Raw genomic sequence first — 27,367 nt, 5'->3', positions numbered from 1 at the left:
CTAACCCGTGTTGCTCTGGGGGCTGCCTGCGGGACTTCCCTGCTTGGGTTGCCGTTGAACTCAGCCTGGCCGACCTTGGGGCTAATGAGGCATATCATCCCCTTTGCCCTGGCCAACGCCATATTCAGGCTTTCTATTTCCTGCCTACAGGGGCCGTGGTCTGCCTCCTCAAACCCCCGAGCGCAGGCCAGCTTATAGGCTGCTTTTACTTCGCCTACCTTTTCCTCCTGTGCCTTCAGTTCCCCCATGAGGCGGCTAATCTCCGTCTTTAATCTCCTCTCTTTCTCCCTGGATTCTCTTGCCTGATATTCTACGTGTTCTGGCCCTGAACCTAGCGCTCCCCTCCAGCTCAGCTATCTTGCCCTCCAGCCTTTCTACCCTGGCCTGGTGCTCACGCTGCACTTCAGCGGCCTGGCTTTCCATGTGCTCTACCTTCCCCCGATGGTCCCGGACCATCGCTGCCCTCTCCTGGCTTACAGCCTCCAGGGCCAATAGCACCTTCCCTTCCGCTGCAACTTTTTCCTGCAGCTCCCGGGACAAATGCCTTATTTTAGTTTCCTTACTGGCCACTGCTTGGTCCAGTATCAGAACCTGCTTTTTATAACACATAAGCCATACCGCTTTTTCAATGCCCTTGCGGCGCTCTTTACTAGCCGTCCACTGGGCGGCTGCCTCTAGGGGACGCTCGGCCCCTAACAGGTCGCATACCCATTTTTTTGCAACGTTTACTTTACCACACACATAGGAGGATAACCTGTCCTCCATCACATCTGTCTCACCCGAGTCTTTGTCCACCACACAAGGGGTCTGTAGCCAGTGTCCTGCCGCGGTCGCCATTCTGTAAGGGGTCTTTTTAACGAGCTTGTGGTGTGCGAGATCGATTCTTGATTTCACACTGCTCGTGAGCGGTTTTGAAGCACTCCCCCCTCACTGATTCTAGACACTGGACTTATTGCCAGACTACCTTGATGTGTTGGCCCAACTTGTGACTCGGAAGACAAATGGATCAGGTGAGACAAGGTAAGTTTTAAAATTAATGGTTTCTTTATTTATAAGGAGAATAAAAACACAGGGAACAAAGAAACAACACAGACAAAATCATTAACACGCCTCCCAATGGGAACTAAAATTTAACAAACAAGAATTACTTTGACTATCTTAAAATACATCAATTCATTAGCTGCGGTATAATAAAACGGGGGTGGGGAAAGCGCGCGGTACAACGAAGGATAAATAACACTCCCGATTACAAAGCCCTTAATATTAAAACCCTCCCGTCTCTAAAGTATCCCTCTACTAGGTCAGCTAGGTGGAGTTGGGCCTCTATGCTCACCAGGGTTTTAAAACTGTCCTTGACCTTGGTGCTCCTGTAGCTTCTGGGATTCCCGATTGATCTTCCTTCTGGGACGGGCTCCTGAACCTGCTCTCCTGCTCGAACTTGTAGAACCTCCGTGCTCCTCGAACCGTAATCGAACCTCCTAATCGGACCTCTCCACTCGAACCGTTCAACTTAACCTTAACCTCTCGTTGTTCTCTGCCTCCGATCGTACCTTCTGCCTGTCGATTTTCCCCCAACAGTTATATCGTTTCCTTGCCCTTATCTTTGGCGCCAAATCAGGGGTTTTCTTTTGTCAAAGTTTTGGGCTGGCTACTTTGACAAAAGCTGGTACTTTAGTTTAACGACTTTAATCGTGGCCGAAACCAAACTGATGGGTTATGTCCCGTGTCCCGCTGAGTTTGATGCAGATAATGGGTCTTGTCTGTGCTCTGTGATTTCAGTGATGGGTTTACGTTTATCTGGCGATTAACATGACCTTTTCAAGTGCGAGTCCTTTGTTTTTGACTTCGTTACTGCTGCTACCTTTATTACCATATCAATTGCAGTCAGTCTGGAATTTTCCAATCAGTGGTGACTCAGGTTTCTTTAAGGTATTGCAGTGGTAAGTCCTTCTGAAATGAGTCATGTGATCTGCCGACTCCATCTTGTGCTCTTAAAAATGTGGCCATTTCAGGGGTTTTAAAATGTAGGCTGTATTTTCCTGGATTTTGCGAATCCTACAATTTTTCATAAATATTACATTGCAACAGCTGCACAAACTTGTTATATTTCCTGAAAATTATGATATTTGCCCTTTGGCCTTATGATATGAGTATTTCTGATTATTTATGAGATTGTAAAGGTTGTGGGGGTAAGCAGTTGTGAAGTTGGTGGGGTCAGTAGTTGTAATTGGTTTCTGACATTGTGTGGGGTGGGATCAAAGGTAAAAGCTAGTTGGGGAGGTATTCCACTTCAATCACTGAATCCATCTCTCTGCTTGTTAGACTCTGGTTGAATTTGAAAGTGGGTTATGAATCCTAATTTGTACAATTTATGCCTCTTTGAATGAGTTCACACTTGAACAATGCATGTGGATAATCGTTTTCAAGAAATAAAGGGAATATGTAAATGGGATCGCAGATTCTGGTTCTGAGATTCTGAAAATTATGACCCAAATCAGATGTGGAGATTCAGACATCTCATCAAATGACCTCAAGTTCAATCAGTATCTTCAGTTCACCGAGCAATCGCATAGGAGCGGATTTTGTGGTCAGCAGCAAAGTATCGGCGCTCGCTGCTGACCTGGAAGAAAGCTGCCCACAAAAGATCTAGCAATCATTGTGGCATCGATTCTGATGCCAACTCTAGGGGATCTCCAGCGTCCAGCAACAGTGATGTCATCAAGCAGGCTAAGCAACTAATCACATTGAAGAATTCTCACAGACAGAAAACCAGAAAGTAAAAAGCACTGATTATCCTTCACTTTTTAATCATTTTACAGAGAGCAAAATAAAGATTGGGACATACACATGGGATTAAGGTAGAAGCTGAAATATCATAAACAACTTTTAAAAAATTATATGAAAAAATTTGGAATTATTATCATAATGAAACATTTTTACATTCTACAAATATAAAAATAGCTTTTCAGGGCCAGAGAGGTTATTCGGCTGTAATTATGACTTAGTACACCATTAAAAACCCAGTTACAACTCACTGAACCAGGCGTAAATTTTTGAGAGTTTTTTAACAGCGATATTACAGTATAAAAGGGGAAGTTCACATCAAATCACTGATTCTATGCTGATTGCCATCTGCGGGATCTTCAACAGAGTACCCTGTGGAGCAGCAGGGAATTACTGAAAGCAACTTCTGGATTTCCGCGCTTAACTACACATGTGCGGAGGCCAGAAGTTGCTGTCAGTTTCACAGAGTAATGATGGCGTATGCTGACAGTTTCGCCATCATTACAACCGCAAAATCTGGGCCATAATATAACAGGTAGTCCGTCGGCTACACACATTGCAGACTAAGTGGATAATTTTCAGAAACCATCATTCAGGAAGTTAATGGTCCCTATGTACAACACGCAGTGTGAGTGATGCAACGTTCAAGGTAAAAAAGCAGTGGGAAAAAGCCACAGTGACTGAGGAGGAATAATCAGCTGACAATGGGGGTGTAAAGGGCATCTACATATTGTCACGTAAAAGGAGCATTGTGCAATTGCTTAAGAATGTTATGATGAAATAGAAAGAGCAAAATGACACATTTCTCCTCAAGTGTTTGTGAATTGTGCAGAAATAGCACTTGCAGCAGTGGGCGAGTGATTTCAGATTGCGGAGTCAGATTCCATTGTCCTCCTCTTTTTCTTTATCCTCATTCATTTAGTTTATGTCCATTGATAACAAGAGGAAGATTCACAGATTACACAGAAATGAGTTAAAAGAGCAATCAAAAGGGCTGAGAGAGACTTAGAAAAAAGTATAGCTACGAAGACATAATATAAATAAAATCACTTCAGTCTTTCTATCGCTGTCAGACGAGGTTAGAGCATTAAAAGATGCAAATGGACTTAAAACTGAGGATGAGCACAAATATTCTGAATGATTACTTCATCAAGGGAAGATGTGAGCAACAGGGCCTCCCCAAAACTAAGAGCATCAAGGTAACATTTACGACTTTAATATAAATGAGATGGAATTTTTAGACAAGGTGAAAGGGCTTAAATCAAATAAATCCCCTTGGATAGATGGTATTTATCCCAAAGTGTTGAGAGGTACTAGTGAGGAGATCTGCGAGGCACTGACAATCATTGAAGGAGTCAATGGATATTGAGGAGGTATGAATGGATTGGCAACAGGCTAACGTTCAAAAAGGAACAGACACAGGCAACTGCAGGTCCTTTCGTCTTACTTTAGTTCTGTGTAAAATTATGGAATTAATTATCAGGAGTACAGTTGAGGATTATCTGTACAACAATCTAATTAAACAGCAGACAATGCAACTTTAGAAAGGACAGATACTGTCTGACCAAACTCCTCAACTTCTTTGAGGAAGTGACAACCCAAGTGGACTGTGATAAATCCAAGGAAGTTGTGCCACTTAGACTTCCAAAAGACATTTGATAAAGTTCTACATGAAAATCTACGAATTAAACTCAAAGCTGTGGGAATTCAGGGAAAAATGTGGGTAGAGATAAGAAACTAGCTGAAGGATAGAAACCTCGTGTTGTGGTTAGAGGGAGGGAGCGGGGGAGTACTGAGTGGGGTGGCCCAGGGTACATGTTGGGACCACTACATGTTTTAATCTACATCAATAACTTGGATTCTGAAACTCAATGCAACTTGGTTAAACTTACACGTAAGACCAAACTAGGAATCATAGAATCATACAATGGTTACAACACAGAAGGAGGCCATTCGGCCCGTCGAGCCCGTGCCAGCTCTGTAAGAGCACGTCAGGTAGTCCGACTCCCCCGCCCTTTCCCCGTAGCCCTGCAAATTTTTTTCCTTCAGTTACTTATCCAATTCCCTTTTGAAAGCCACGATTGAGTCTGCCTCCACCACCCTTTCAGGCAGTGCATTCCAGATCCTAACCACTCGCTGCATAAAAAAGTTTTCCCTCATGTCGCCTTTGGTTCTTTTGCCAATCACCTTAAATCTGTGTCCTCTGGTTCTTGACCCTTTCGCCAATGGGAACAGTTTTTCTCTATCTACTCTGTCTAGACCCCTCATGATTTTGAACACCTCTATCAAATCTCCTCGCAACCTTCTCTGCTCCAAGGAGAACAACCCCAGCTTCTCCAGTCTATCCACATAACGGAAGTTCCTCATCCCTGGAGCCATTCTAGTAAATCTTTTCTGCACCCTCTCTAAGGCCTTCACATCCTTCCTAAAGTGCAGTGCCCAGAATTGGATACAATACTCCAGTTGAGGCCAAACTAGTGTTATATAAAGGTTCATCATAATTTCCTTGCTTTTGTACTCTATGCCTCTATTTATGAAGCCCAGGATCCCGTATGCTTTTTTAACCGCTTTCTCAACCTGCCCTGCCACCTTCAACGATTTGTGCACATATACCCCCAGGTCTCTCTGTTCATGCACCCCCTTTCGGATTGTGCCCTTTAGTTTATATTGCCTCTCCTCGTTCTTCCTACCAAAATGTATCACTTTGCACTTTTCTGCACTAAATTTCATCTGCCATGTGTCCGCCCATTTCACCAGCCTGTCTATGTCTTCTTGAAGTCTATCACTATCCTCCTCACTGTTCACTATACTTCCAAGTTTTGTGTCATCTGCAAATTTTGAAATTGTGCCCTGTACACCCAAGTCTAAGTCATTAATGTATATCAAGAAAAGCAGTGGCCCTAGTACCGACCCCTGGGGAACACCACTGTGTACCCTTCACCATGAGGGGCAAAGGACTCAAAGGCAAAGGATAACAGAAACCACCCGACGTAGAACAGTGTTATTCAATACATTGGCCACAAGTGGCAAATTGGGAATCCAGATGTGAAAGATGGCATTTCTGATTGGTAAATAAAAAATGAATAATGGACACAGTCGTTGGGCATGTGATGTCAATATTAATATTCACATGGTGTGTGCGCGTGAATGGAAATTAGTGCACGTGACTACAATAGCTTCGCTGTTGCCACACCTGTGGCTCGTCAGTGATTTTTAGTGGACAACACTGATATAGGAAGACTGTCATCTAGAGCTTACACTATGACTGAACATGGTGAAAGAGCCCCAAAGTACTTTTACTTGGTGGGTTGATATCATCATAAATTGTCCTGAGGTTTAATTCCATCGTATTCTCATTGAAATGTATAAAATTCTTAAAGGGCTTTACAGGGTGGATGCTGAGAGGATGTTTCCCTTGGCTGGAGTGTCTAGAACTAGGGGTCATAGTCTCAGGATAAGGGGTCGGCCATTTAGGACTGAGATGAGGAGGAATTTCTTCACTCAGAGGGTTGTGAATCTTTGGAATTCTCTACCCCAGAGGGCTGTGAATGCTCAGTCGTTGAGTATATTCAAGGCTGAGATCGATAGATTTTTAGACTGTAGGGGAATCAAGGGTTATGGAGATCGGGCGGAAAGTGGAGCTGAGGTAGTAGATCAGCCATGACCTTATTGAATGGCGGAGCAGGTTTGAGGGCCAAATGGCCTATTCCTGCTCCTTTTTCTTATGTTCTTTTGTATTCTTTGAAAGGCAAAAATAGACCACAGCCAACACATAAACCGCAAACTGAAACATACAATTGTGAGCTGTAACACTGGTCTCTTTCCCTGCTGAGTGTGAATAGAGAGGGTTTGTAATAACAATCATTCTGTAAAGATAAAAGATTTGAGCTGATTCCCTGGTGCTCATGGACTGAGGCTGTAACTCATTGACTTTGTCCTTCTCAGGTAGTTCTGGCTGCACTTCAAAATAAAGCTGCTGCTGCTGATGGTAGCTGCTGTTTGTGCATGAGCACAAGGGTTAAGGTAAGCCCCAGTGTGACTGTGCACCCCTCACCGATTACATTCTGGGAGTGAATAACTTTTCAAACTCTTTGTCACACTTGAAATGCACCACTGATACTCATCTTATAGCATGTATTAACGGGATTTGTGGGACTCACTGTGGTGATCACACTGATGGTGTGTGTGGAACTCACTGTGGTGATCACACTGATGGTGTGTGGGCCTCACTGTGGTGATCACACTGATGGTGTGTGGGCCTCACTGTGGTGATCACACTGATGGTGTGTGTGGAACTCACTGTGGTGATCACACTGATGGTGTGTGGGCCTCACTGTGGTGATCACACTGATGGTGTGTGTGGAACTCACTGTGGTGATCACACTGATGGTGTGTGTGGAACTCACTGTGGTGATCACACTGATGGTGTGTGGGCCTCACTGTGGTGATCACACTGATGGTGTGTGTGGAACTCACTGTGGTGATCACACTGATGGTGTGTGTGGAACTCACTGTGGTGATCACACTGATGGTGTGTGGAACTCACTGTGGTGATCACACTGATGGTGTGTGGGCCTCACTGTGGTGATCACACTGATGGTGTGTGTGGAACTCACTGTGGTGATCACACTGATGGTGTGTGTGGAACTCACTGTGGTGATCACACTGATGGTGTGTGTGGAACTCACTGTGGTGATCACACTGATGGTGTGTGGGCCTCACTGTGGTGATCACACTGATGGTGTGTGGGCCTCACTGTGGTGATCACACTGATGGGGTGTGGGCCTCACTGTGGTGATCACACTGATGGTGTTTAGGCCTCACTGTGGTGATCATACTGATGGTGTGTGTGGAACTCACTGTGGTGATTACACTGATGGTGTGTGGGCCTCACTGTGGTGATCACACTGATGGGGTGTGTGGAACTCACTGTGGTGATTACACTGATGGTGTGTGGGCCTCACTGTGGTGATCACACTGATGGGGTGTGGGCCTCACTGTGGTGATCACACTGATGGTGTTTAGGCCTCACTGTGGTGATCATACTGATGGTGTGTGTGGAACTCACTGTGGTGATTACATGGACAATCATTTTGCTCAAGGAATTGTAGACAGTTATTTTTTGGCTACTTTTCCTTTCCCCCTTGCATTCATCTCAAGGTGCTGACTCCTTCCTGGAGTACAGATCCAAGGCACTGGCTACCCTTCAGAACATCACCTGCTAAAAATGTATCAGCAGGCTATTTGATTTTGGGTGCATCACAATCCAGCCTAGTCCTTTGCTCATTTGGTGTATTCACACACACACGCAAACACACAACACACAACACACTCCATGGGTGCCAAACGGGGGTGTTTACCATAGACAATTTTCCTCTAGATAATGCAAGGGTTTTAGTCCAATTATAGTACTCCTACCATCGTCATAGCTGAGAGCAGCCAACTCAACACAGACTGGGATTGCAACCAAGGCCTTCCGGGTTTATATTATTTGCTGCTTAAATTGGCTAAGCCTACGGGCAAACCAGTACAGTTATTTTAAGGCATCCAACAGATTAGAAGGCACTGGAGCTGAAAGATAATTAAAAGAAAAACATTAAGGAAATGGAAGGCATATCACAGGTTGAGTAACTGTTTTTCTTTCTGTCTGTAGATGTTTGTGTCTGTTATTTACTCCCTACTAGCTATCATTGGCTCGGGTACCTGCTTTGGTGCATCTGCTCTAGGACTTGCAAAAGGCCCCCTTTGCTTATTTAACACCACCATGTCCAACAAGACCCAAGTTCAGCTGTGGGGTTACCCTTTCCTCAACTGGAACAGAAGCAACAGGTAATGTGAAGGATACTCAGTTCTTTAGCTACAAATTAGCCTGTCGCCAGTCAATGAGACTTCTTAGAAAAGCATCATTCAAAGGTTAAATGTTATTCCACGGTAAATGAATTCCAAAAGCATTTGTAACATCTTCTTTCTGGTTAACCAGCTGAACCAATTGATTGGAGCTGGGTCTAAGTGTACTATTGAGATAGAACAGAGCTTCATATAACAACATTGTTAATCAGATAGATCAGACCTGGGTATGTGGTCTTCTAATCACTCCTGTTAATGGCCTTCTAATCTCTCCTGTTAATGGTCTTCTAATCTCTCCTGTTAATGGTCTTCTAATCTCTCTTGTTAATGGTCTTCTAATCTCTCCTGTTAATGGTCTTCTAATCTCTCTTGTTAATGGTCTTCTAATCTCTCGTGTAAATGGTCTTTTAATACCTCGTGTTAATGGTCTTCTAATCTCTTGTCTTAATGGACTTCTAATCTCTCGTGTTAATGGTCTTCTAATCGCTCCTGTTAATGGTCTTCTAATCTCACAAATTAATGGACTTCTAATCTCTCGTGCTAATGGAAATCTAATCTCTCTTGTTAACAGTCTTCTAATCTCTTGTGTTAATGGTCTTCTAATCTCACCTGTTAATGGAATTCTAATCTCTCATGTTAATGGTCTTCTAATCTCTCCAGTTAATGGTCTTCTAATCTCTCCTGTTAATGGTCTTCTAATTTCTCATGTTAATGGTCTTCTAATTTCTCATGTCAATGGTCTTCTAAACTGTTGTGTTAATGGTCTTTTAATCTCTCGTGTTAATGGTCTTCTAGTCTCTTCTGGTCATTGTTTTCTAATCTCTCATGTTAATGGTCTTCTAATCTCTCGTGTTAACGGTCTTCTAATCTCTTGTGTTAATGGTCTTCTAATCTCACCTGTTAATGGAATTCTAATCTCTCCTGTTAATGGTCTTCTAATCCCTCGTGTTAATGGTCTTCTAATCTCTCATGTTAATGGTCTTCTAATCTCTGGTGTTTATGGTCTTCTAATCACGCATGTTAATGGTCTTAAATATCTCATGTTAATGTTCTTCTAATCTCTTGTGTTAATGGTCTTCTAATCTCTCCAGTTAATGAACTTCTAATCTCTCATGTTAAAGGTCTTCTAATCTCTCATGTTAATGGTCTTCTAATCCCTCGTGTTAATGGTCTTCTAATCTCTCCTGTTAATGGTCTTCGATTCTCTCATGTTAATGGTCTTCTAATCCCCCATGTTAATGGTCTTCAAATCTTAAGTGTTAATGGTCTTCAAATCTCTCCTGTTAATGGTCTTCTAATCTCTTGTGTTAATGGTCTTCTAATCTCTTGTGTTAATGGTCTTCTAATCTCTCGTGTTAATGGTCTTCTAATCTTGCGTGTTAAAGGTCTACTGATCTCTCTTGTTTATGGCCTTCTAATCACTACTCTTAATGGCCTTCTAAAATCACAAATTAATGGTCTTCTAATCTCTTCTGTTAATGGTCTTCTAATCTCTCCTGTTAATGGTCTTCTAATATCTTGGGTTAATGGTTTTCTAATCTCTCCTGTTAATGGTCTTCTCATCTCTTAATGTTCTACTACTCTCTTCCGTTTATGGGCTACTAATTTATCTGTTCATTGTTTTCTAATCTCCACTGTTAATGCTCTTCTAATCTCTCATGTTAATATACTACTAATCTCTCCTGATTATGGTCTTCCCTCTCTCATATTAATGGCCTTCTAATCTCTTATGTTAATGGTCTTCCAAGCTCTTGTGTTAATGATCTTCTAAACTCGCGTGTTACTGGTCTTAAATCTCTCATGTTAATGGTCTCCTAATCAGTAATGTTAATGGTCTTCTAAACTCTTGTGTTAATGGTCTTCTAATCTTGCGTGTTAATTGTCTTCTAATCTCTCCTGTTAATGGTCTTCTAATATCTTGGGTTAATGGTCTTCTAATCTCTCCTGTTAATGGTCTTCTCATCTCTTAATGGTCTACTACTCTCTTCCGTTTATGGGCTACTAATTTATCTGTTCATTGTTTTCTAATCTCTCCTGTTAACGGTTTTCTAATCTCTACTGTTAATGGTCTACTGATGTCTCATATTTATGGCCTTCTAATCACTACTCTTAATGGCCTTCTACTATCACAAATTAATGGTCTTCTAATCTATCCAGTTAATGAACTTCTAATCACCCATGTTAATGGTCTTCTAATCTCTCCAGTTAATGAACTTCTAATCTCCTGTATTAATGGTCTTCTATTCTCTCCTGTTAATGGTCTTCTAATCTCTCATGTTAAAGGTCTTCTAATCTCTCATGTTAATGGTCTTCTAATCTCTGATGTTATTGGTTAATCGCTTGTGTTAATGGTGTTCTAGTCTCTCGTGCTAATGGTCTTCTAATCTCTCATGTTAATGGTCTTCTAATAACTCATGTTAATGGTCTTTTAATCTCTTGTGTTAATGCTCTTCTAATCTTGCGTGTTAATGGTCTTCTAATCTCTTCTTTTAATTGTCTTCTAATCCCTCCTGTTAATGGTCTTCTAATCCCTCATGTTAATGGTCTTCTAATCTCTCGTGTTAATGGTCTTCTAATCTCACGTGATAAAGGTCTTATATCTCTCATTTTAATGGTCTTCTAATCTCTCGTATTAATGGTCTTCTAATCGCTCCTGTTAATGGTCTTCTAATCTCTCATGTTAATGGTCTTCTAATCCCTCGTGCTAATGTTCTTCTAATCTCTTGTGTTAATGGTCTTGAAATCTTACGTGTTAATGGTCTTCTAGTCTCTCATGTTATTGGTCTTCTAATCTCTCGTGTTAATGGTCTTCTAATCTCTCGTGTTAATGAACTTCTAAACTCTCGTGTTAATGATCTTCAAATCTTGTGTGTTAATGGTCTTCTAATCTCTTGTTTTAATCATCTACTGATCTCTCATGTTTATGGCCTACTAATCACTACTCTTAATGGCCATTTAATATCACAAATTAATGGTCTTCTAATCTCTCCTGTTAATGGTCTTCTAATATATTGAGTTAATTGTCTTCTAACCTCTCCTGTTAATGTTCTTCTAATCTCTCCTATTAATGGTCTTCTAATCTCTATTGTTAATGGCCTTCTAATCTCTCCTCTTAATGGTCTTCTAATCTATATTGTTAATGGTCTTCTAATCTATCCTCTTAATGGTCTTCTAATCACTATTGTTCATGGTCTTCTAATCTCTCATGTTAATATACAACTAATCTCTCCTGATTATGGTCTTCTCTCCCTCATATTAATACTCTTCTAATCTCTCATGTTAATGGTGTTCTAAACTCTTGTGTTAATGGTCTTCTAATCCCTCGTGTTAATGGTCTTCTAATCTCTCATGTTAATGGTCTTCTAATCTTGCGTGTTAATGGTCTTCTAGTCTTGCATGTTAATGGTCTTAAATCTCTCCTGTTAATGGTCTTCTAATCTCTCCTGTTAATGGTCTTCTAATCTTTGCTGTTAATGGTCTTCTAATCCCTCGTGTTAAAGGTCTTCTAATCTCTCGTGTTAATGGTCTTCTAATCCCTCGTGTTAATGGTCTTCTAATCTCTCATGTTAATGGTCTTCTAATCTTGTGTGTTAATGGTCTTCTAGTCTTGCGTGTTAATGGTCTTAAATCTCTCCTGTTAATGGTCTTCTAATCTCTCCTGTTAATGGTCTTCTAATCTCTCCTGTTAATTGTGTTCTAATCTTTGCTGTTAATGGTCTTCTAATCTCTCGTGTTAATGGTCTTGTAATCTCGCACGTTAATGGTATTAAATCTCGCATGTCAATGGTCTTCTAATCCCTCGTGCTAATGGTCTTCCACTCTCTCGTGTTAATGGTCTTCTGGTCCGTCGTTTTAATTGTCTTGAAATCTTACGTGTTAATGGTCTTCTAATCTCTCGTGTTAATTGTCTTCTAATCTCTTGTGTTAATGGTCTTCTAATCTCTCGTGTTAATGGACTTCTAATCTCCTGTGTTAATGAACTTCTAAACTCTTGTGTTAATGGCCTTCTAATCTTGCGTGTTAATGGTCTAACCTCTAGTTTTAATGGTCTACTGATCTCTCATGTTTATGGCCTACTAATCACTACTCTTAATGGCCTTCTAATATCACAAATTAATGTTCTTCTAATCTCTCCTGTTAATGGTTTTCTAATATCTTGAGTTAATTGTCTTCTTACCACTCCTGTTAATGTTCTTCTAATCTCTCCTGTTAATGGTCTTCTAATCTCCATTGTTAATGGTCTTCTAACCCCTCCTCTTAATGGTCCTCTAATCTATATTGTTAATGGTCTTCTAATCTATCCTCTTAATGGTCTTCTAATCGCTACTGTTAATGGTCTTCTAATCTCTCATGTTAACGGTCGTCTAATCTCTTGTGTTAATGGTCTTTTAATCCCTCGTGTTAAAGGACTTCTAATCTCTCGGGTTAATGGTCTTCTAATATTGTGTGATAATGGTCTTAAATCTCTCATGTTAATGGTCTTCTAATCTCTCGTGTTAATGGTCTTCTAATCTCGCATGTTAATGGTCTTAAATCTCTCATGTTAATGCTCTTCTAATCTCTCCTGTTAGTGGTCTTCTAATCTCTCCTGTTAATGGTCTTCTAATCTCCCATGTTAACGGTCTTCTAATCTCGCATGTTAATGGTCTTAAATATCTCATGTTAATGTTCTTCTAATCTCTTGTGTTAATGGTCTTCTAATCTCTACTGTTAATGGTCTACTAATCTCTCCTGTTAGTGTTCTTCTAATCTCTCCTGTTAATGGTCTTCTAATCTCTTGTGTTAATGATCTTCTAATCTCTCATGTTGATGGTCTTCTAATCCCGCGTGCTAATGGTCTTCCAATCTCTCGTGTTAATGGTCTTCTGGTCCCTCGTGTTAATTGTCTTCAAATCTTATGTGTTAATGGTCTTCTAATCTCTCGTGTTAATGGCCTTCTAATCTATCATGTTAATGGACTTCTAATCTCTCGTGTTAATGAGCTTCTGAACTCTCGTGTTAATGGCCTTCTAATCTTGCGTGTTAATGGTCTTCTACTCTCTAGTTTTAATGGTCTACTGATCCCTCATGTTTATGGCCTACTAATCACTACTCTTAATGGCCTTCTAATATCACAAATTAATGGTCTTCTAATCTCTCCTGTTAATGGTCTTCTAATCTCTATTATTAATGGTCTTCTAATCTATCCTCTTAATGGTCTTCTAATCGCTACTGTTAATTGTCTTCTAATCTTTCATGTTAATATTCTACTAATCTCTACTATTATGGTCTTCTCTCCCTCATATTAATACTCTTCTAATCTCTCATGTTAATGGTCTTCTAATCTCATGTGTTAATGATCTTCAAATCTCGCGTGATCTTCTAGTCTCTCCTGTTAATGGTCTTCTAATCTCGCGTGTTAATGGCCATAAATCTCTTGTGTTAATGGTCTTCTAATCTCTCGTGTTAATGGTCTTCTAATCTCGCATGTTAATGGTCTTAAATCTCTCATGTTGATGGTCTTCTAATCCCTCGTGCTAAAGGTCTTCCAATATCTTGTGTTAATGGTCTTCTGGTCCCTCGTGTAAATGGTCTTGTAATCTTACGTGTTAATGGTCTTCTAATCTCTTGTGTTAATTGTCTTCTGATCTCTTGTGTTAGTGGCCTTCTAATCTCTCGTGTTAATGGATTTCTAATATCTTGTGTTAATGAATTTCTAAACTCTCGTGATAATGGCCTTCTAATCTTGCGTGTTCATGGTCTTCTAATCTCTATTTTTAATGGTCTACTGAGCTCTCATGTTTATGGCCTACTAATCACTATTCTTAATGGCCTTCTAATATAACAAATGAATGGTCTTCTAATCTCTCCTGTTAATGGTCTTCTGATCTCTTGTGTTAATGGTCTTCTAATCCCTCGTGTTAATGGTCTTCTAATCTCTCGTGTTAATGGTCTTCTAATCTCACATGATAATGGTCTTAAATCTCTCATGTTAATGGTTTTCTAATCTCTCGTGTTAGTCGTCTTTTAGTCTCTCCTGTAAATGGTCTTCTAAACTCTCCTGCTAATGGTCTTCTAATCTCCCATGTTAATGATCTTCTAATCTCTCATGTTAATGGTCTTCTGATCTCTCCTTTTAACGGTCTTTTAACCTCTCATGTTAATGGTCTTCTAATCTCTCCTGTTAATGTTCTTCTAATCTTTTGTGTTAATGGTCTTCTAATCTCTACTGTTAATGGTCTTCTAATCTCTCCTGTTAGTGGTCTTCTGATCTCTCCTGTTAATGGTCTTCTAAACTCTCCTGTTAATGGTCTTCTAATATCTTGGGTTAATGGTCTTCTAATCTCTACTGTTAATGCTCTTCTAATCTCTCATGTTAATATACTACTAATCTCTCCTGATTATGGTCTTTCCTCTCTCATATTAATGGCCTTCTAATCTCTCATGTTAATGGTCTTCCAATTTCTTGTGTTAATGATCTTCTAATCTCTCATGTTAATGATCTTCTAATGTCTTGTGTTAATGGTCTTCTAATCTCTATTGTTAAAGATCTTCTAATCTCTCCTGTTAATGTCTTCTTATCTCTCCTTTTAATGGTCTTCTACTCTCTTGTGTTTATGGGTTTCTAATTTCTCATCTCTCCTATTAATGGTCTTCTAATCTCTCATGTTAATGGTCTTCTAATCGCTTGTGTAAATGATCTTCTAATCTCACAGATTAATGGTTTTCTAATCTCTCCTGTTAATGATATTACAATCACTCCTGTTAATGGTCTTCTAATCAGTCATTTTAATGGTCTTCTAAACTGTCCTGTTACTGGTCTTCTAATCTCACAAATTAATACTCTTCTAAACTCTCCTGTTAATGGTCTTCTAATTTCTCATGTTAATGAACTTCTAATCTCTCATGTTAATGGTCATCTAATCTCTCCTGTTAATGGTCTTCTAATCTCTCCTCTCAATGGTCCTCTAATCTCTCATGTTAATGGTCCACTAATCTCTCCTGTTACCGTTCTTCTAATCTCCCATGTTAATGGACTTCTAATCGCTCCTGTTAATGGTCTACTAATCTCTCCTGTTAATGGTCTTCTAATCTCTCCTGTTAATGGTCGTCTAATCTCCCCTTTTAATGGACTTCAAGTCTCTCATGTTAATGGACTTCTAATCTCTCCTGTTAATGGTCTTTTAATCTCTCAGGTTAATGGTCTTCTAATCTCTCCTCTCAATGGTCTTCTAATCACTCATGTTTATGGTCTTCTAATCTCTCCTGCTAATGTTATTCCAATCTCACATGTTAATGGTTTTTAATCGCTCGTGTTAATGATCTTCTAATCTCACAAATGAATGGTTTTCTAATCTCTCTGTTAAATGATCTTCTAATCTCTCATGGTAAGGTTCTTCTAAACTCTCGTGTTAATGGTCTTTTAATCTCTTGTGTTAATAGTCTTCTGATCTCTCCTGTTAATGATCTTCTAATCTCTCCTGTTACTGGTCTTCTAATCGCACAAATTAATGCTCTACTAATCTCTCCTGTTAATATTCTTCTAATCTCTCCTTTATTGGTCTTCTAATCTCTCATGTTAATGGTCTTCTAATCTCTCATGTTAATGGTCTTCTAAACTCTTGTGTTAATGGTCTTCTAATCTGTTGAGTTAATGGTCTTCTAATCTCTCTTGTTACTGGTCATCTAATCTCTCCTCTCAATGGTCTTCTAATCTCTCATGTTAATGTGCTTCTAATCTCTCATTGTAATGGTTTTCTAATCTCTCCTGTTAATGGTCTTACAATTTCTCCTGTTGATGGTCTTCAAATCTCTCATGTTAATCATCATCTAATCTTTCCTCTCAATGGTCTTCTAATCTCTCAAGTTAATGGTCCACTAATCTCTCATGTTTATGATTTTCTTATCTCACAATCCGGTTAATGGTCTTCTAATCTCTCCTGTTAATGGGCTTCCAATCTCTCCTATTAATGGCCTTCTAATCTCATGTTAATGATCTTCTAATCTCTCCTTTTACTGGTCTTCTAATCTCACAAATTAAAGCTCTTCTAATCTCTCCTGTTAATGAACTTCCAATCTCTCATGTTAATGGTCATCTAGTCTCTCCTGTTAATGCTCTTCTAATCTCTGATGTTAATGGTCTAATAATCTCTCGTGTTAATGATCTTCTAATCTGTCCTCTTAATGGTCTTCTAATCTCTTGTGTAAATGGTCTTCTAAACTTTCCTGTTAATGCTCTTCTAAACTCTCCTGTTAATGGTCCTCTAATCTCTCATGTTAATGAACTTCTAATCTGCCCTGTTAATGGTCTTCTAATCTCTCACGTTAATGAACTTCTAATCTCTCATGTTAAAGGTCTTCTAATCTCTTCTCTTAATGGCCTTCTAATCTCTCCTGTTAATTGTCTTCTAATCACTCCTGTTACTGGTCTTCTAATCTCACTAATTAATGGCCTTCTAATCTCTCACATGAATGGTCTTCTAATCTCTCCTGTTAACGGTCTTCTAATCTCTCATGTTAATGGTCCACTAATCTCTCCTATTACTGGTCGTCTAATCTCACCAATTAATGCTCTTCTATTCTCTCCTGTTAATGGTCATCTAAACTCTCCTATTAATGGTCTTCTAATCTCTCAAGTTAATGGTCTTCTAATTGCACGTGTAAATGATCTGCTAATCTCATAAATTAATGGTCTTCTAATCGCTCGTGTTAATGGTCATCTAATCTCTCGTGTTAATGGTCTTTTAATCTCTCATGTTAATCATCTTCTGATCACTCATGTTCATAGTCTTCTAATCTCTCCTGCTAATGGTCTTCTAATCTCTCATGTTAATGGTCTTCTAATCGCTTGTGTAAATGATCTTCTAATCTCACAGATTAATGGTTTTCTAATCTCTCCTGTTAATGATATTAAATCTCTCCTGTTAATGGTCTTCTAATCAGTCATTTTAATGGTCTTCTAAACTGTCATGTTAATGGTCTTCTAATCTCTCATGTTACTGGTCCACTAATCTCTCCTGGTACTGGTCTTCTAATCTCACAAATTAATACTCTTCTAAACTCTACTGTTAATGGTCTTCTAATTTCTCATGTTAAGGAACTTCTAATCTCTCATGTTAATGGTCCTCTAATCTCTCCTGTTACTGTTCTTCTAATCTCCCATGTTAATGGACTTCTAATCGCTCCTGTTAATGGTCTACTAATCTCTCCTGTTAATGGTCTTCTAATCTCTCCTGCTAATGTTATTCCAATCTCACATGTTAATGGTTTTTAATCGCTCGTGTTAATGATCTTCTAATCTCACAAATTAATGGTTTTCTAATCTCTCTGTTAAATGATCTTCTAATCTCTCATGTTAATGTTCTTCTAAACTCTCGTGTTAATGGTTTTTTAATCTCTTGTGTTAATAGTCTTCTGATCTCTCCTGTTAATGATCTTCTAATCTCTCCTGTTACTGGTCTTCTAATCACACAAATTAATGCTCTACTAATCTCTCCTGTTAATATTCTTCTAATCTCTCCTTTTAATGGTCTTCTTATGTCTCCTGTTAATGGTCTTCTAATCTCTCCTTTATTGGTCCTCTAATCTCTCATGTTAATGGTCTTCTAAACTCTTGTGTTAATGGTCTTCTAATCTGTTGAGTTAATGGTCTTCTAATCTCTCTTGTTACTGGTCATCTAATCTCTCCTCTCAATGGTCTTCTAATCTCTCATGTTAATGGGCTTCTAATCTCTCATTGTAATGGTTTTCTAATCTCTCCTGTTAATGGTCTTACAATTTCTCCTGTTGATGGTCTTCACATCTCTCGTGTTAATCATCATCTAATCTTTCCTCTCAATGGTCTTCTAATCTCTCAAGTTAATGGTCCACTAATCTCTCATGTTTATGATTTTCTTATCTCACAATCTGGTTAATGGTCTTCTAATCTCTCCTGTTAATGGGCTTCCAATCTCTCCTATTAATGGCCTTCTAATCTCGTGTTAATGATCTTCTAATCTCTCCTTTTACTGGTCTTCTAATCTCACAAATTAAAGCTCTTCTAATCTCTCCTGTTAATGAACTTCCAATCTCTCATGTTAATGGTCATCTAGTCTCTCCTATTAATGCTCTTCTAATCTCTGATGTTAACGGTCTAATAATCTCTCGTGTTAATGGTCTTCTAAACTTTCCTGTTAATGGTCTTCTAATCTCTCATGGTAATGGTCATCTAATCTCTCATGTTAATGGTCTTTTAATCTCTCATGTTAATCATCTTCTGATCACTCATGTTCATGGTCTTCTAATCTCTCCTGCTACTGGTCTTCTAATCTCTCATGTTAATGGTCTTCTAATCGCTTGTGTAAATGATCTTCTAATCTCACAGATTAATGGCTTTCTAATCTCTCCTGTTAATGATATTACAATCTCTCCTGTTAATGGTCTTCTAATCAGTCATTTTAATGGTCTTCTAAACTGTCATGTTAATGGTCTTCTAATCTCTCCTGTTAATGGTCTTCTAATCTCTCATGTTAATGGTCCACTAATCTCTCCTGTAACTGTTCTTCTAATCTCACAATTTAATACTCTTCTAAACTCGCCTGTTAATGGTCTTCTAATTTCTCATGTTTAGGAACTTCTAATCTCTCATGTTAATGGTCATCTAATCTCTCCTCTCAATGGTCCTCTAATCTCTCATGTTAATGGTCCACTATAATCTCTCCGGTTACTGTTCTTCTAATCTCCCATGTTAATGGACTTCTAATCGCTCCTATTAACGGTCTTCTAATCTCTCAGGTTAATGGTCTTCTAATCTCTCCTTTTAATGGTCTACTAATCTCTCCTGTTAATGGTCTTCTAATCTCCCATGTTAATGGACTTCTAATTGCTCCTGTTAATGGTCTTCTAATCTCTCCTTTTAATGGTCTACTAATCTCTCCTGTTAATGGTCTTCCAATCTGTCCTGTTAATGGTTGTCTAATCTCTCCTTTTAATGGACTTCAAATCTCTCATGTTAATGGGCTTCTAATCTCTCCTTTTAATGGTCTACTAATCTCTCCTGTTAATGGTCTTCTAATCTCTCCTCTCAATGGTCTTCTAATCACTCATGTTTATGGTCTTCTAATCTCTCCTGCTAATGTTATTCCAATCTCACATGTTAATGGTTTTTAATCGCTCGTGTTAATGATCTTCTAATCTCACAAATTAATGGTTTTCTAATTTCTCTGGTAAAGGATCTTCTAATCTCTCGTGTTAATGTTCTTCTAAACTCTCGTGTTAATGGTCTTTTAATCTCTTGTGTTAATAGTCTTCTGGGCCTAGAAATTCAGTTGCGATCGCCAGCCGTTAACGCCTTAAGGGGGGTAGATTTCCAGCGCTGGGCACTTAGCGCCCGGGCGCAACGCGATCTGCACCTCGCCCCAACTTCAGTTGACATTTAGCGCCGGCGCAAAGTGTTAGCGACCGCTCAGCTGCGCGCGCAGCTTATGACGTCATTTCGTCGTGCAACGCTGTTTGTGCGCCCCAAACCGGAAATTCAGTGGCGGCCGCACAATGTGGGCGTGGCGCTGTTAAGAACTGTGAAGTGGAACACAACAGAGGCCCTGTGGGCCTCGGGGAGTGCTAATTAAAGGGCACTTACACTGACGTATAAAGCCCAGCCATTTTGCTGCAATGACTTTAGTGCTTTGGATTTCTGGACAGAGACCAAGGAACAGAGCTTACTGATTTGGGACAACATAGGAGAGGTATTTTTGGCTTCTGGCCAGAGCTTTGACATTTGAATCATTGTGATTTCACTGTTTGCAAGTTTATTATGGGGGCTGTATGGGGTCGCAACCCTCAGTTCCAGCATTATGTGCGAAGGGCTCGCAGACGCTGTGTGAGAGGCCCAGCCATGCCTAGACGCAGAGGGGCCATCAGGCGTCGGCAACGTAGGCCTTACCCACTCAGGGAATACCGGCAGCAGGTGTCCTATCTCACCATGACTGCCGCACAGTGTGTTAAGAGGCTGCGCTTCAGAAGGGAGGTGGTTGCAGAGATCTGCCAGCTGCTTCACAGAGATCTGCGTCCACAGCTGATGTGCAGGACGTCTCTCTCGGTGGAAGTTAAGGTCACGGTGGCTCTGAACTTTTATGCAAGCGGCTCCTTCCAAGCCGCTGCTAGGGACATAGCGAACATCTCCCAGTTCGGCGCGCATCGCTGCATCTGGCAGGTCACCGATGCCCTTTTCACGAGGAGACACCAATTCATCTCCTTCCCCATGACCCCAGAGAGGCAGGAGCAGCGTGCAGTCGGATTTGGCAGGATCGCGGCCTTCCCCATGGTGCAGGGCGCCATTGACTGCACGCATGTGGCTATGCGGGCACCTATCGACAATGCCGAGGATTACCGCAACCGGAAGGGCTACCATTCCCTTAATGTACAGCTGGTGTGTGACCACAGGCAGCGCATCCTAGCTGTCAATGCCCGCTTTCCAGGAAGCAGCCACGATGCATTTATCCTGCGCCAGACTACTGTGGCTGACATGTTGGAGGCACAGCCTCCACCAAGGGGATGGCTTATTGGGGACAAGGGCTACCCTTTGTGTACATGGCTCATGACCCCGCTCCGCTCGCCCAGGACCCCTGCGGAGGAGGCATACAACGAAAGCCATCAAGCCACAAGGAACATCATAGAGCAAACGATTGGCGTCCTCAAGCAACGGTTCCGCTGCCTGGATCGCTCCGGCGGATCTCTACAGTATTCGCCGGATAGAGTCTCCCAGTTCGTCGTCGTGTGCTGCATGCTGCACAACCTGGCTATCCGCAGGACTCAGGCACTGCCACCTGACGTTGCACCACCACCTCAGGAGGATGAGCAGGAGGACCATGAGGAGGCGGAGGAGGAGGAGGAGGAGTACCAGCCCAGGAGGGAGCCACAAGGTCCAAGGGCCGTCCGCCGGCGGCTTATTGAACGACACTTCTAGGCCCCCTGTCAGGGAATGGCCTGTGGCAATGAACGCACCTGAATGCAGCCGCTCTGCAAGCCCTCAGCCGCTTAACGCAACAACCACTTGAAACATGACACCTGGACATGCTGAATAAATAAAAAGCTTTATTTTACAAACTCAGGGCCCTTCCCACATGAAACAGAAAAACAGACAAGACCCCCAAAAAACAGTCAAAAACATCTCTCACTCCCACAACCTGGGGAGGAATAACAAAACTTGCCCATCCAAAATGCCTTCATCTTCGGCCTTACCAAAATAAGCCCCCCCCCAGAACACAAACACCCCCATATCAAAAAAAGCGCTATCACCACACTCTACTGGGTGTGCCGAGAGGGCGAGTCCTTATGCAGGCTTCTCCGGCCCCTGCCCGACCTGCTGCTCCGCCTCAACCTGGGCCCTGTGGGTGTGGCAAGGCTGGGGGAAGGCTCATGAGGGCCACAATGCGTGACGGCAGATGCCCTTGGGGGTCGGCCTAGACGAGGCACGGCCCTGGAGGGGCCGGCTGCTGACTGCTGCAGCTGTGGCTGGCCAGCATCAGTCTCAGCAGCAGATCGTCGCACCTTGGCTGGGGGAGTGGAAGTGTTGGCTGCACCAATGGGGGCAAGTTGGCTGATGCCAGGCGCGCGCTGTTCGCAACAGACTCTGGCACTCGGCCGGGCTGGCAGTGCAGCAAGCGCAGCAATCTGGTGGAGGCCAGACCGCTGTGCTGCAGCAGGGCGGCGGGTGCCCTGGCGTTGGTTCCGCGCCACAGCGAGTGTGGCAGAAGTGAGTGCCCGAACTGCCCTGGTCTGTGCCCGCATCAGATCTGCGAGTGTCTGGACGTCACCACTCATGGACTCACGACTCGCGTCGTGCGCTGCCGCGAGTTGCTGGACACCCCTGTCCTGTGCTGCCGCGAGTTGCAGGACACCCCTGCCCTGTGCTGCCGCGAGTTGTTCGACACCCCTGTCCTGTGCTGCCGTGAGTTGTTCGACACCCCTGGCGTGTGCTGCCGCGAGTTGGTCGACCCCCCTGGCCTGTGATTCCCCGAAAGCGGCCACACTATGAGCCAGGGACTCAATGGCCTGAGGCAACTGTCCCACAACCCCATGAACTCCTTGTGGTGCCGCTCCGACGCCGCGGACATCTCATCAAGGAGGCGCACCTCCTGGGCGAGGACCGTCTCCGGACTGGAGGGCGGACTCTCCCTCTGGGGAGAAGGCCGCCGAGCTGCCCGACCCTTCCCGCGTGCCTCGACCCCACTGGGCCCAGGAACTGCCCTCCCCTGCAACACTTCCCCCCTCTGGGGAGAAGGCCGCCGTGCTGCCCGACCCTTCCCGCGTGCCTCGACCCCACTGTGCCGAGGAGCTACACCCCTCTGCAACACTTCCCCCTGGCTCTCCTCCAGGCCAGACGTGTCCCCTCCATTGCCATCCCCTGGCGCAGATGAGGGTTCCCCCGATGTGCCGCCTTCCTCCTGGTCCTCGTCGTCCTCCTCCTCCAAGGGCCTGGCACTCTGAGCTTCAGGGACCACCTGCCCCTCACCAGCTGAAAGCAGGAAGGCACAAGAGTAGCTTTAGAGTGAGGACAGGGCGTCAGCGAGGGAGGCATGAGTGGTGGCATTATGCGCATTGGTCGGACAGTGGGAAAGGATGTCGATCTGAAGCGCGAGGGCAACGAGAGAGGTCCAACCGGTCATGTCCTTACCAGTGGGTCCCAGTACAGGGTCCGCATCTCCAATGGCAACAGGGCCAGTCACCCGGCCACGCATGAGTCGAGCCACGCTCTCCTCCAGCTCACTGCGTGCCTGGTACTGGGGACGGCCTCCCCGGTGGCAGACTGGCTCCTCAAATTCCGCGCCAGCTTGGCCTGCAAGAGAAAGGACGGCCTCTAAGTACAGTGTGGTGCCCTGTTGCTGTGTGCACTGCCTCCCATGGCCGAATAGCTTGGCCAGTGTGGTGCCCTGTTGTTGTGTGCACTGCCTCCCATGGTCAAATAGCTTGGCCAGTGTGGTGCCCTGTTGTTGTGTGCACTGCCTCCCATGGTCGAATAGCTTGGCCAGTGTGGTGCCCTGTTGTTGTGTGCACTGCCTCCCATGGTCGAATAGCTTGGCCAGTGTGTTAAGTGCAGAAAGTGCTATTGATCATGCCAGTGCCATAGCTGCGGGAGGAGGGCTGGCCATTAGGCCTTTGAGGTCCCTTTGCCCATAATGTGAGGTGCACATGCAAGGATGAGGAGGACACTGGAAAGGGTACTCACCTTCACCATCCGAGTGAGGTCGTTGTACTTCTTGCGGCATTGGTCCGCACTCCTGGGGACATCGCTGGTGGATGAGACCCTCTGGGCGATCTTCTTCCAGGCTCTCCTGTACTGCCTCCTGGGAGCCTTCTTGCCACTGTCCGGGCACAAGATCTCTCTTTTCTTTTCCACACCATTAACCAGCACCCTCAAAGCATGCTGGGAGAAGCGCTGCGCTCGTTCACGGGCCTTCTCCATGGCTTCAGGCGCTATTTGGGTCCACCAGCAGTGTTGAGGCCTAGCTGCAGGGCTCCACTAGGCAGGGCGTGGCAGCAGTCAAAGTCGACCCTTCCCCCTTTAAGAGCTGGCCGGCGTCAGGGTGTCTGCTGTCAATCAAAACATGTCCGCAGCTGCGCTGCGCCCGGCCTCGGCGTTATCAGTCCGCATCGCCGGCTTAGCGCCTGAAGATTGCAGCGCAACGACAGTTTCAGCGCTCGCCCAAACTCTTGGCCAAATCTACTGAATTTCGGCGAAGTGGCCTACACTTTCCGGCGGGCGCTAACTTTAGCGAACGCCCGACTTTACCGCCCCAAAAGTGGCCAGACTGAATTTCTAGGCCCTGATCTCTCCTGTTAATGATCTTCTAATCTCTCCTGTTACTGGTCTTCTAGTCACACAAATTAATGCTCTACTAATCTCTCCTGTTAATATTCTTCTAATCTCTCCTTTTAATGGTCTTCTTATGTCTCCTGTTAATGGTCTTCTAATCTCTCCTTTATTGGTCTTCTAATCTCTCATGTTAATGGTCTTCTAATCTCTCCTGTTAATGGTCTTACAATCTCTCCTGTTGATGGTCTTCAAATCTCCCGTGTTAATCGTCATCTAATCTCTCCTATTAATGGCCTTCTAATCTCATGTTAATGATCTTCTAATCTCTCCTTTTACTGGTCTTCTAATCTCACAAATTAAAGCTCTTCTAATCTCTCCTGTTAATGAACTTCTAATCTCTGATGTTAATGGTCTAATAATCTCTCGTGTTAATGCTCTTCTAATTTGTCCTGTTAGTGGTCTTCTAATCTCTTGTGTAAATGGTCTTCTAAACTTTCCTGTTAATGGTCTTCTAATCTCTCCTGTTAATGGTATTCTAATCTCTCCTGTTAATGGTATTCTAATCTCTCCTGTTAATGGTCTTCTAATCTCTCCTGTTAATGGTCTTCTAATCTCTCCTGTTAATGGTCTTCTAAACTCTCGAGTTGTCTTCTAATCTCTCATTTTAATGGTTTTCTAACCTGTCCTGTTAATTGTCTTACAATCTCTCCTGTCAATGTTCTTCTAATCTCACAAGTTAATGGTCATCTAATCCCTCGATTTAATGGACATCTGATCTCTCGTGTTAATGGTCTTCTAATCTCTCGTGTTATTGGTCTTCTAATCGCTCCTGTTTATGGACTTCTAATCTCACAAATTAATGCTCTTCTAATCTCTCATGTGTTACTACGGCCCTAACTGTCTGGTGTGCTTTGTACATTTTATCTGCAGTGCTGAACGTTACCTGTATGATCATTCGCTCTGGGCAATTTGTGAAAAACCCAAGAACATTGTGCTGTGGAACATCGTTCTCTTCTCCAGTCTGATGGCAACCAGTAGTCTGGAGGCTCTTCTATGCACCATGCAGATAATAAATGGATTGTTGGGCTGCATTTTTGGTAGATGCTAGCAGGGAATTGGTGATGTGTTGACGATCCGGATGCTGTGGATTTGTCTTATAGTGGATAAAGCTGTCTCACTAGTATGATTGCCAGCGAGCTGCTACAGGCCTATCAAACCCTTGCAATTTAATACAACACTCACCCCCTCCCTAACCTTTCACTACCCTAATGTTCCTAAGTCTAATTCTAGAACCGAACACTGCCTCTCCCCTAAAAAGGACTGTCGCTCCAATGTTACAAACCTGACCCCAACAGAGGATATCAAGACAATTAACTTCAACCCAAGAAACATAAATCCTAATACCAGTCAATTACGTAAACAGTGGCAAATATTTAGAAACCATCAGAGTTCCTAACTGATCCAAAACCTCATGAATCCCCTCTCCCAACAGACACTACAGTAATTGGTCCATCCAATACCAGACATTCACAGACCAATAAAGCCCAGATATTGCAGACCATTATCATTAGCAATATAGAAACATAGAAACATAGAAGATAGGAGCAGGAGTAGGCCATTCGGCCCTTTGAGCCTGCGCCGCCATTCAATGAGATCATGGCTGATCATCCAAATTCAGTACCCTGTCCCTGCCTTCTCCCCATATCCCTTGATCCCTTTAGCCTTAAGAAATATATCCAGCTCTTTCTTGAATATATTTAATGAACTGGCCTCCACCGCCCTCTGTGGCAGAGAATTCCACAGGTTCACCACTCTCTGGGTGAAGAAATTCCTCCTCATTTCAGTCCTAAATGGCTTACCCCTTATCCTTAGACTATGACCCCTGGTTCTGGACTCCCCGGTCATCAGAAACATCCTTCCTGCATCTAGTCTGTCCAGGCCTGACAGAATTTTATAGGTTTCGATGAGATCCCCTCTCAATCTTCTAAACTCCAGTGAGTATAAGCCCAATCGACACAATCCCTCCTCATACGTCATTCCTGCCATCCCAGGTATCAGCCTGGTGAATCTTCGCTACACTCCTTCCATGGCAAGAACGTCCTTCCTCAGGTAAGGCGACCAAAACTGCACACAATACTCAAGGTGCGGTCTCACCAAGGCCCTGTACAACTGTAGCAAGACATCCTTGTTCCTGTACTCGAACCCTCTTGCTACAAAGGCCAACATACCATTTGCCTTCTTAACCACCTGTTGCACCTGCATGCTTACCTTCAGCGACTGGTGCACAAGAACACCCAGGTCTCTTTGCACTTCCCCTTCTCCCACTCTATTGCCATTCAAATAATAATCTGCCTTCCTGTTTTTGCCACCAAAGTGGATAACCTCACATTTATTCACATTATAGTGCATTTGCCATATTACATCCAATTCCCTCGTCCAGAACATTAATATATATTGTGAACAGCTGGGATCCAAGGATCGATCCTTGCGGTACCCCACTAGTCACTGCCTGCCACTCGGAAAACGACCCGTTTATTCCAACTCTTTGCTTTCTGTCCGCCAACCAGTTCTCTATCCAAGTCAATACCTTGCCCCCAATCCCATGTGCCTTAATTTTGCACGCTAATCTCTTATGTGGGACCTTATCGAAAGCCTTCTGAAAGTCCAAATAGACCACATCCACTGGTTCTCCCTTATCTATTTTACCAGTTACATCCTCAAAAAATTCCAGTAGACTAGTCAAGCATGATTTACCTTTTGTAAATCCATGTTGACTTTGTCCGATCCTGTCACTGCTTTCCAAGTGCTCTGTTATTACATCTTTTATAATAGACTCTAGCATTTTCTCCACTACCGATGTCAGGCTTACCGGTCTATAATTCCCCGTTTTTTCTCTACCACCTTTTTTGAATAGTGGGGTAACATTAGCTACTCTCCAATCCATGGGTACTGTTCCAGAGTCTA

At 42.8% G+C, this 27,367-nt stretch overlaps 1 protein-coding gene across 1 annotated transcript in view; it reads left to right on the top strand.

Moving 5' to 3' along the window:
- LOC147116070 (transmembrane 4 L6 family member 1-like) overlaps window positions 1-26,814 on the top strand; it is a 54,445-nt gene extending 27,631 nt beyond the window's left edge. The window contains exons 2-4 of the mRNA XM_085990779.1: window positions 6,730-6,807; window positions 8,438-8,613; window positions 25,334-26,814. Coding sequence (XP_085846905.1) covers window positions 6,730-6,807; window positions 8,438-8,613; window positions 25,334-25,511 — 432 coding nt within the window. The 3' untranslated portion in view covers window positions 25,512-26,814. The remainder of the gene's footprint in view (window positions 1-6,729; window positions 6,808-8,437; window positions 8,614-25,333) is intronic.
- The last annotated feature ends 553 nt before the right edge of the window (window positions 26,815-27,367 follow it).

Source organism: Somniosus microcephalus, chromosome 6 (genome assembly GCF_052327205.1).
Source record: "Somniosus microcephalus isolate GS21.2 chromosome 6, FLI_Smic_1.0, whole genome shotgun sequence".
Lineage (NCBI taxonomy): Eukaryota > Metazoa > Chordata > Chondrichthyes > Squaliformes > Somniosidae > Somniosus > Somniosus microcephalus.
This window is presented reverse-complemented; position numbering and strand designations above follow the sequence as displayed.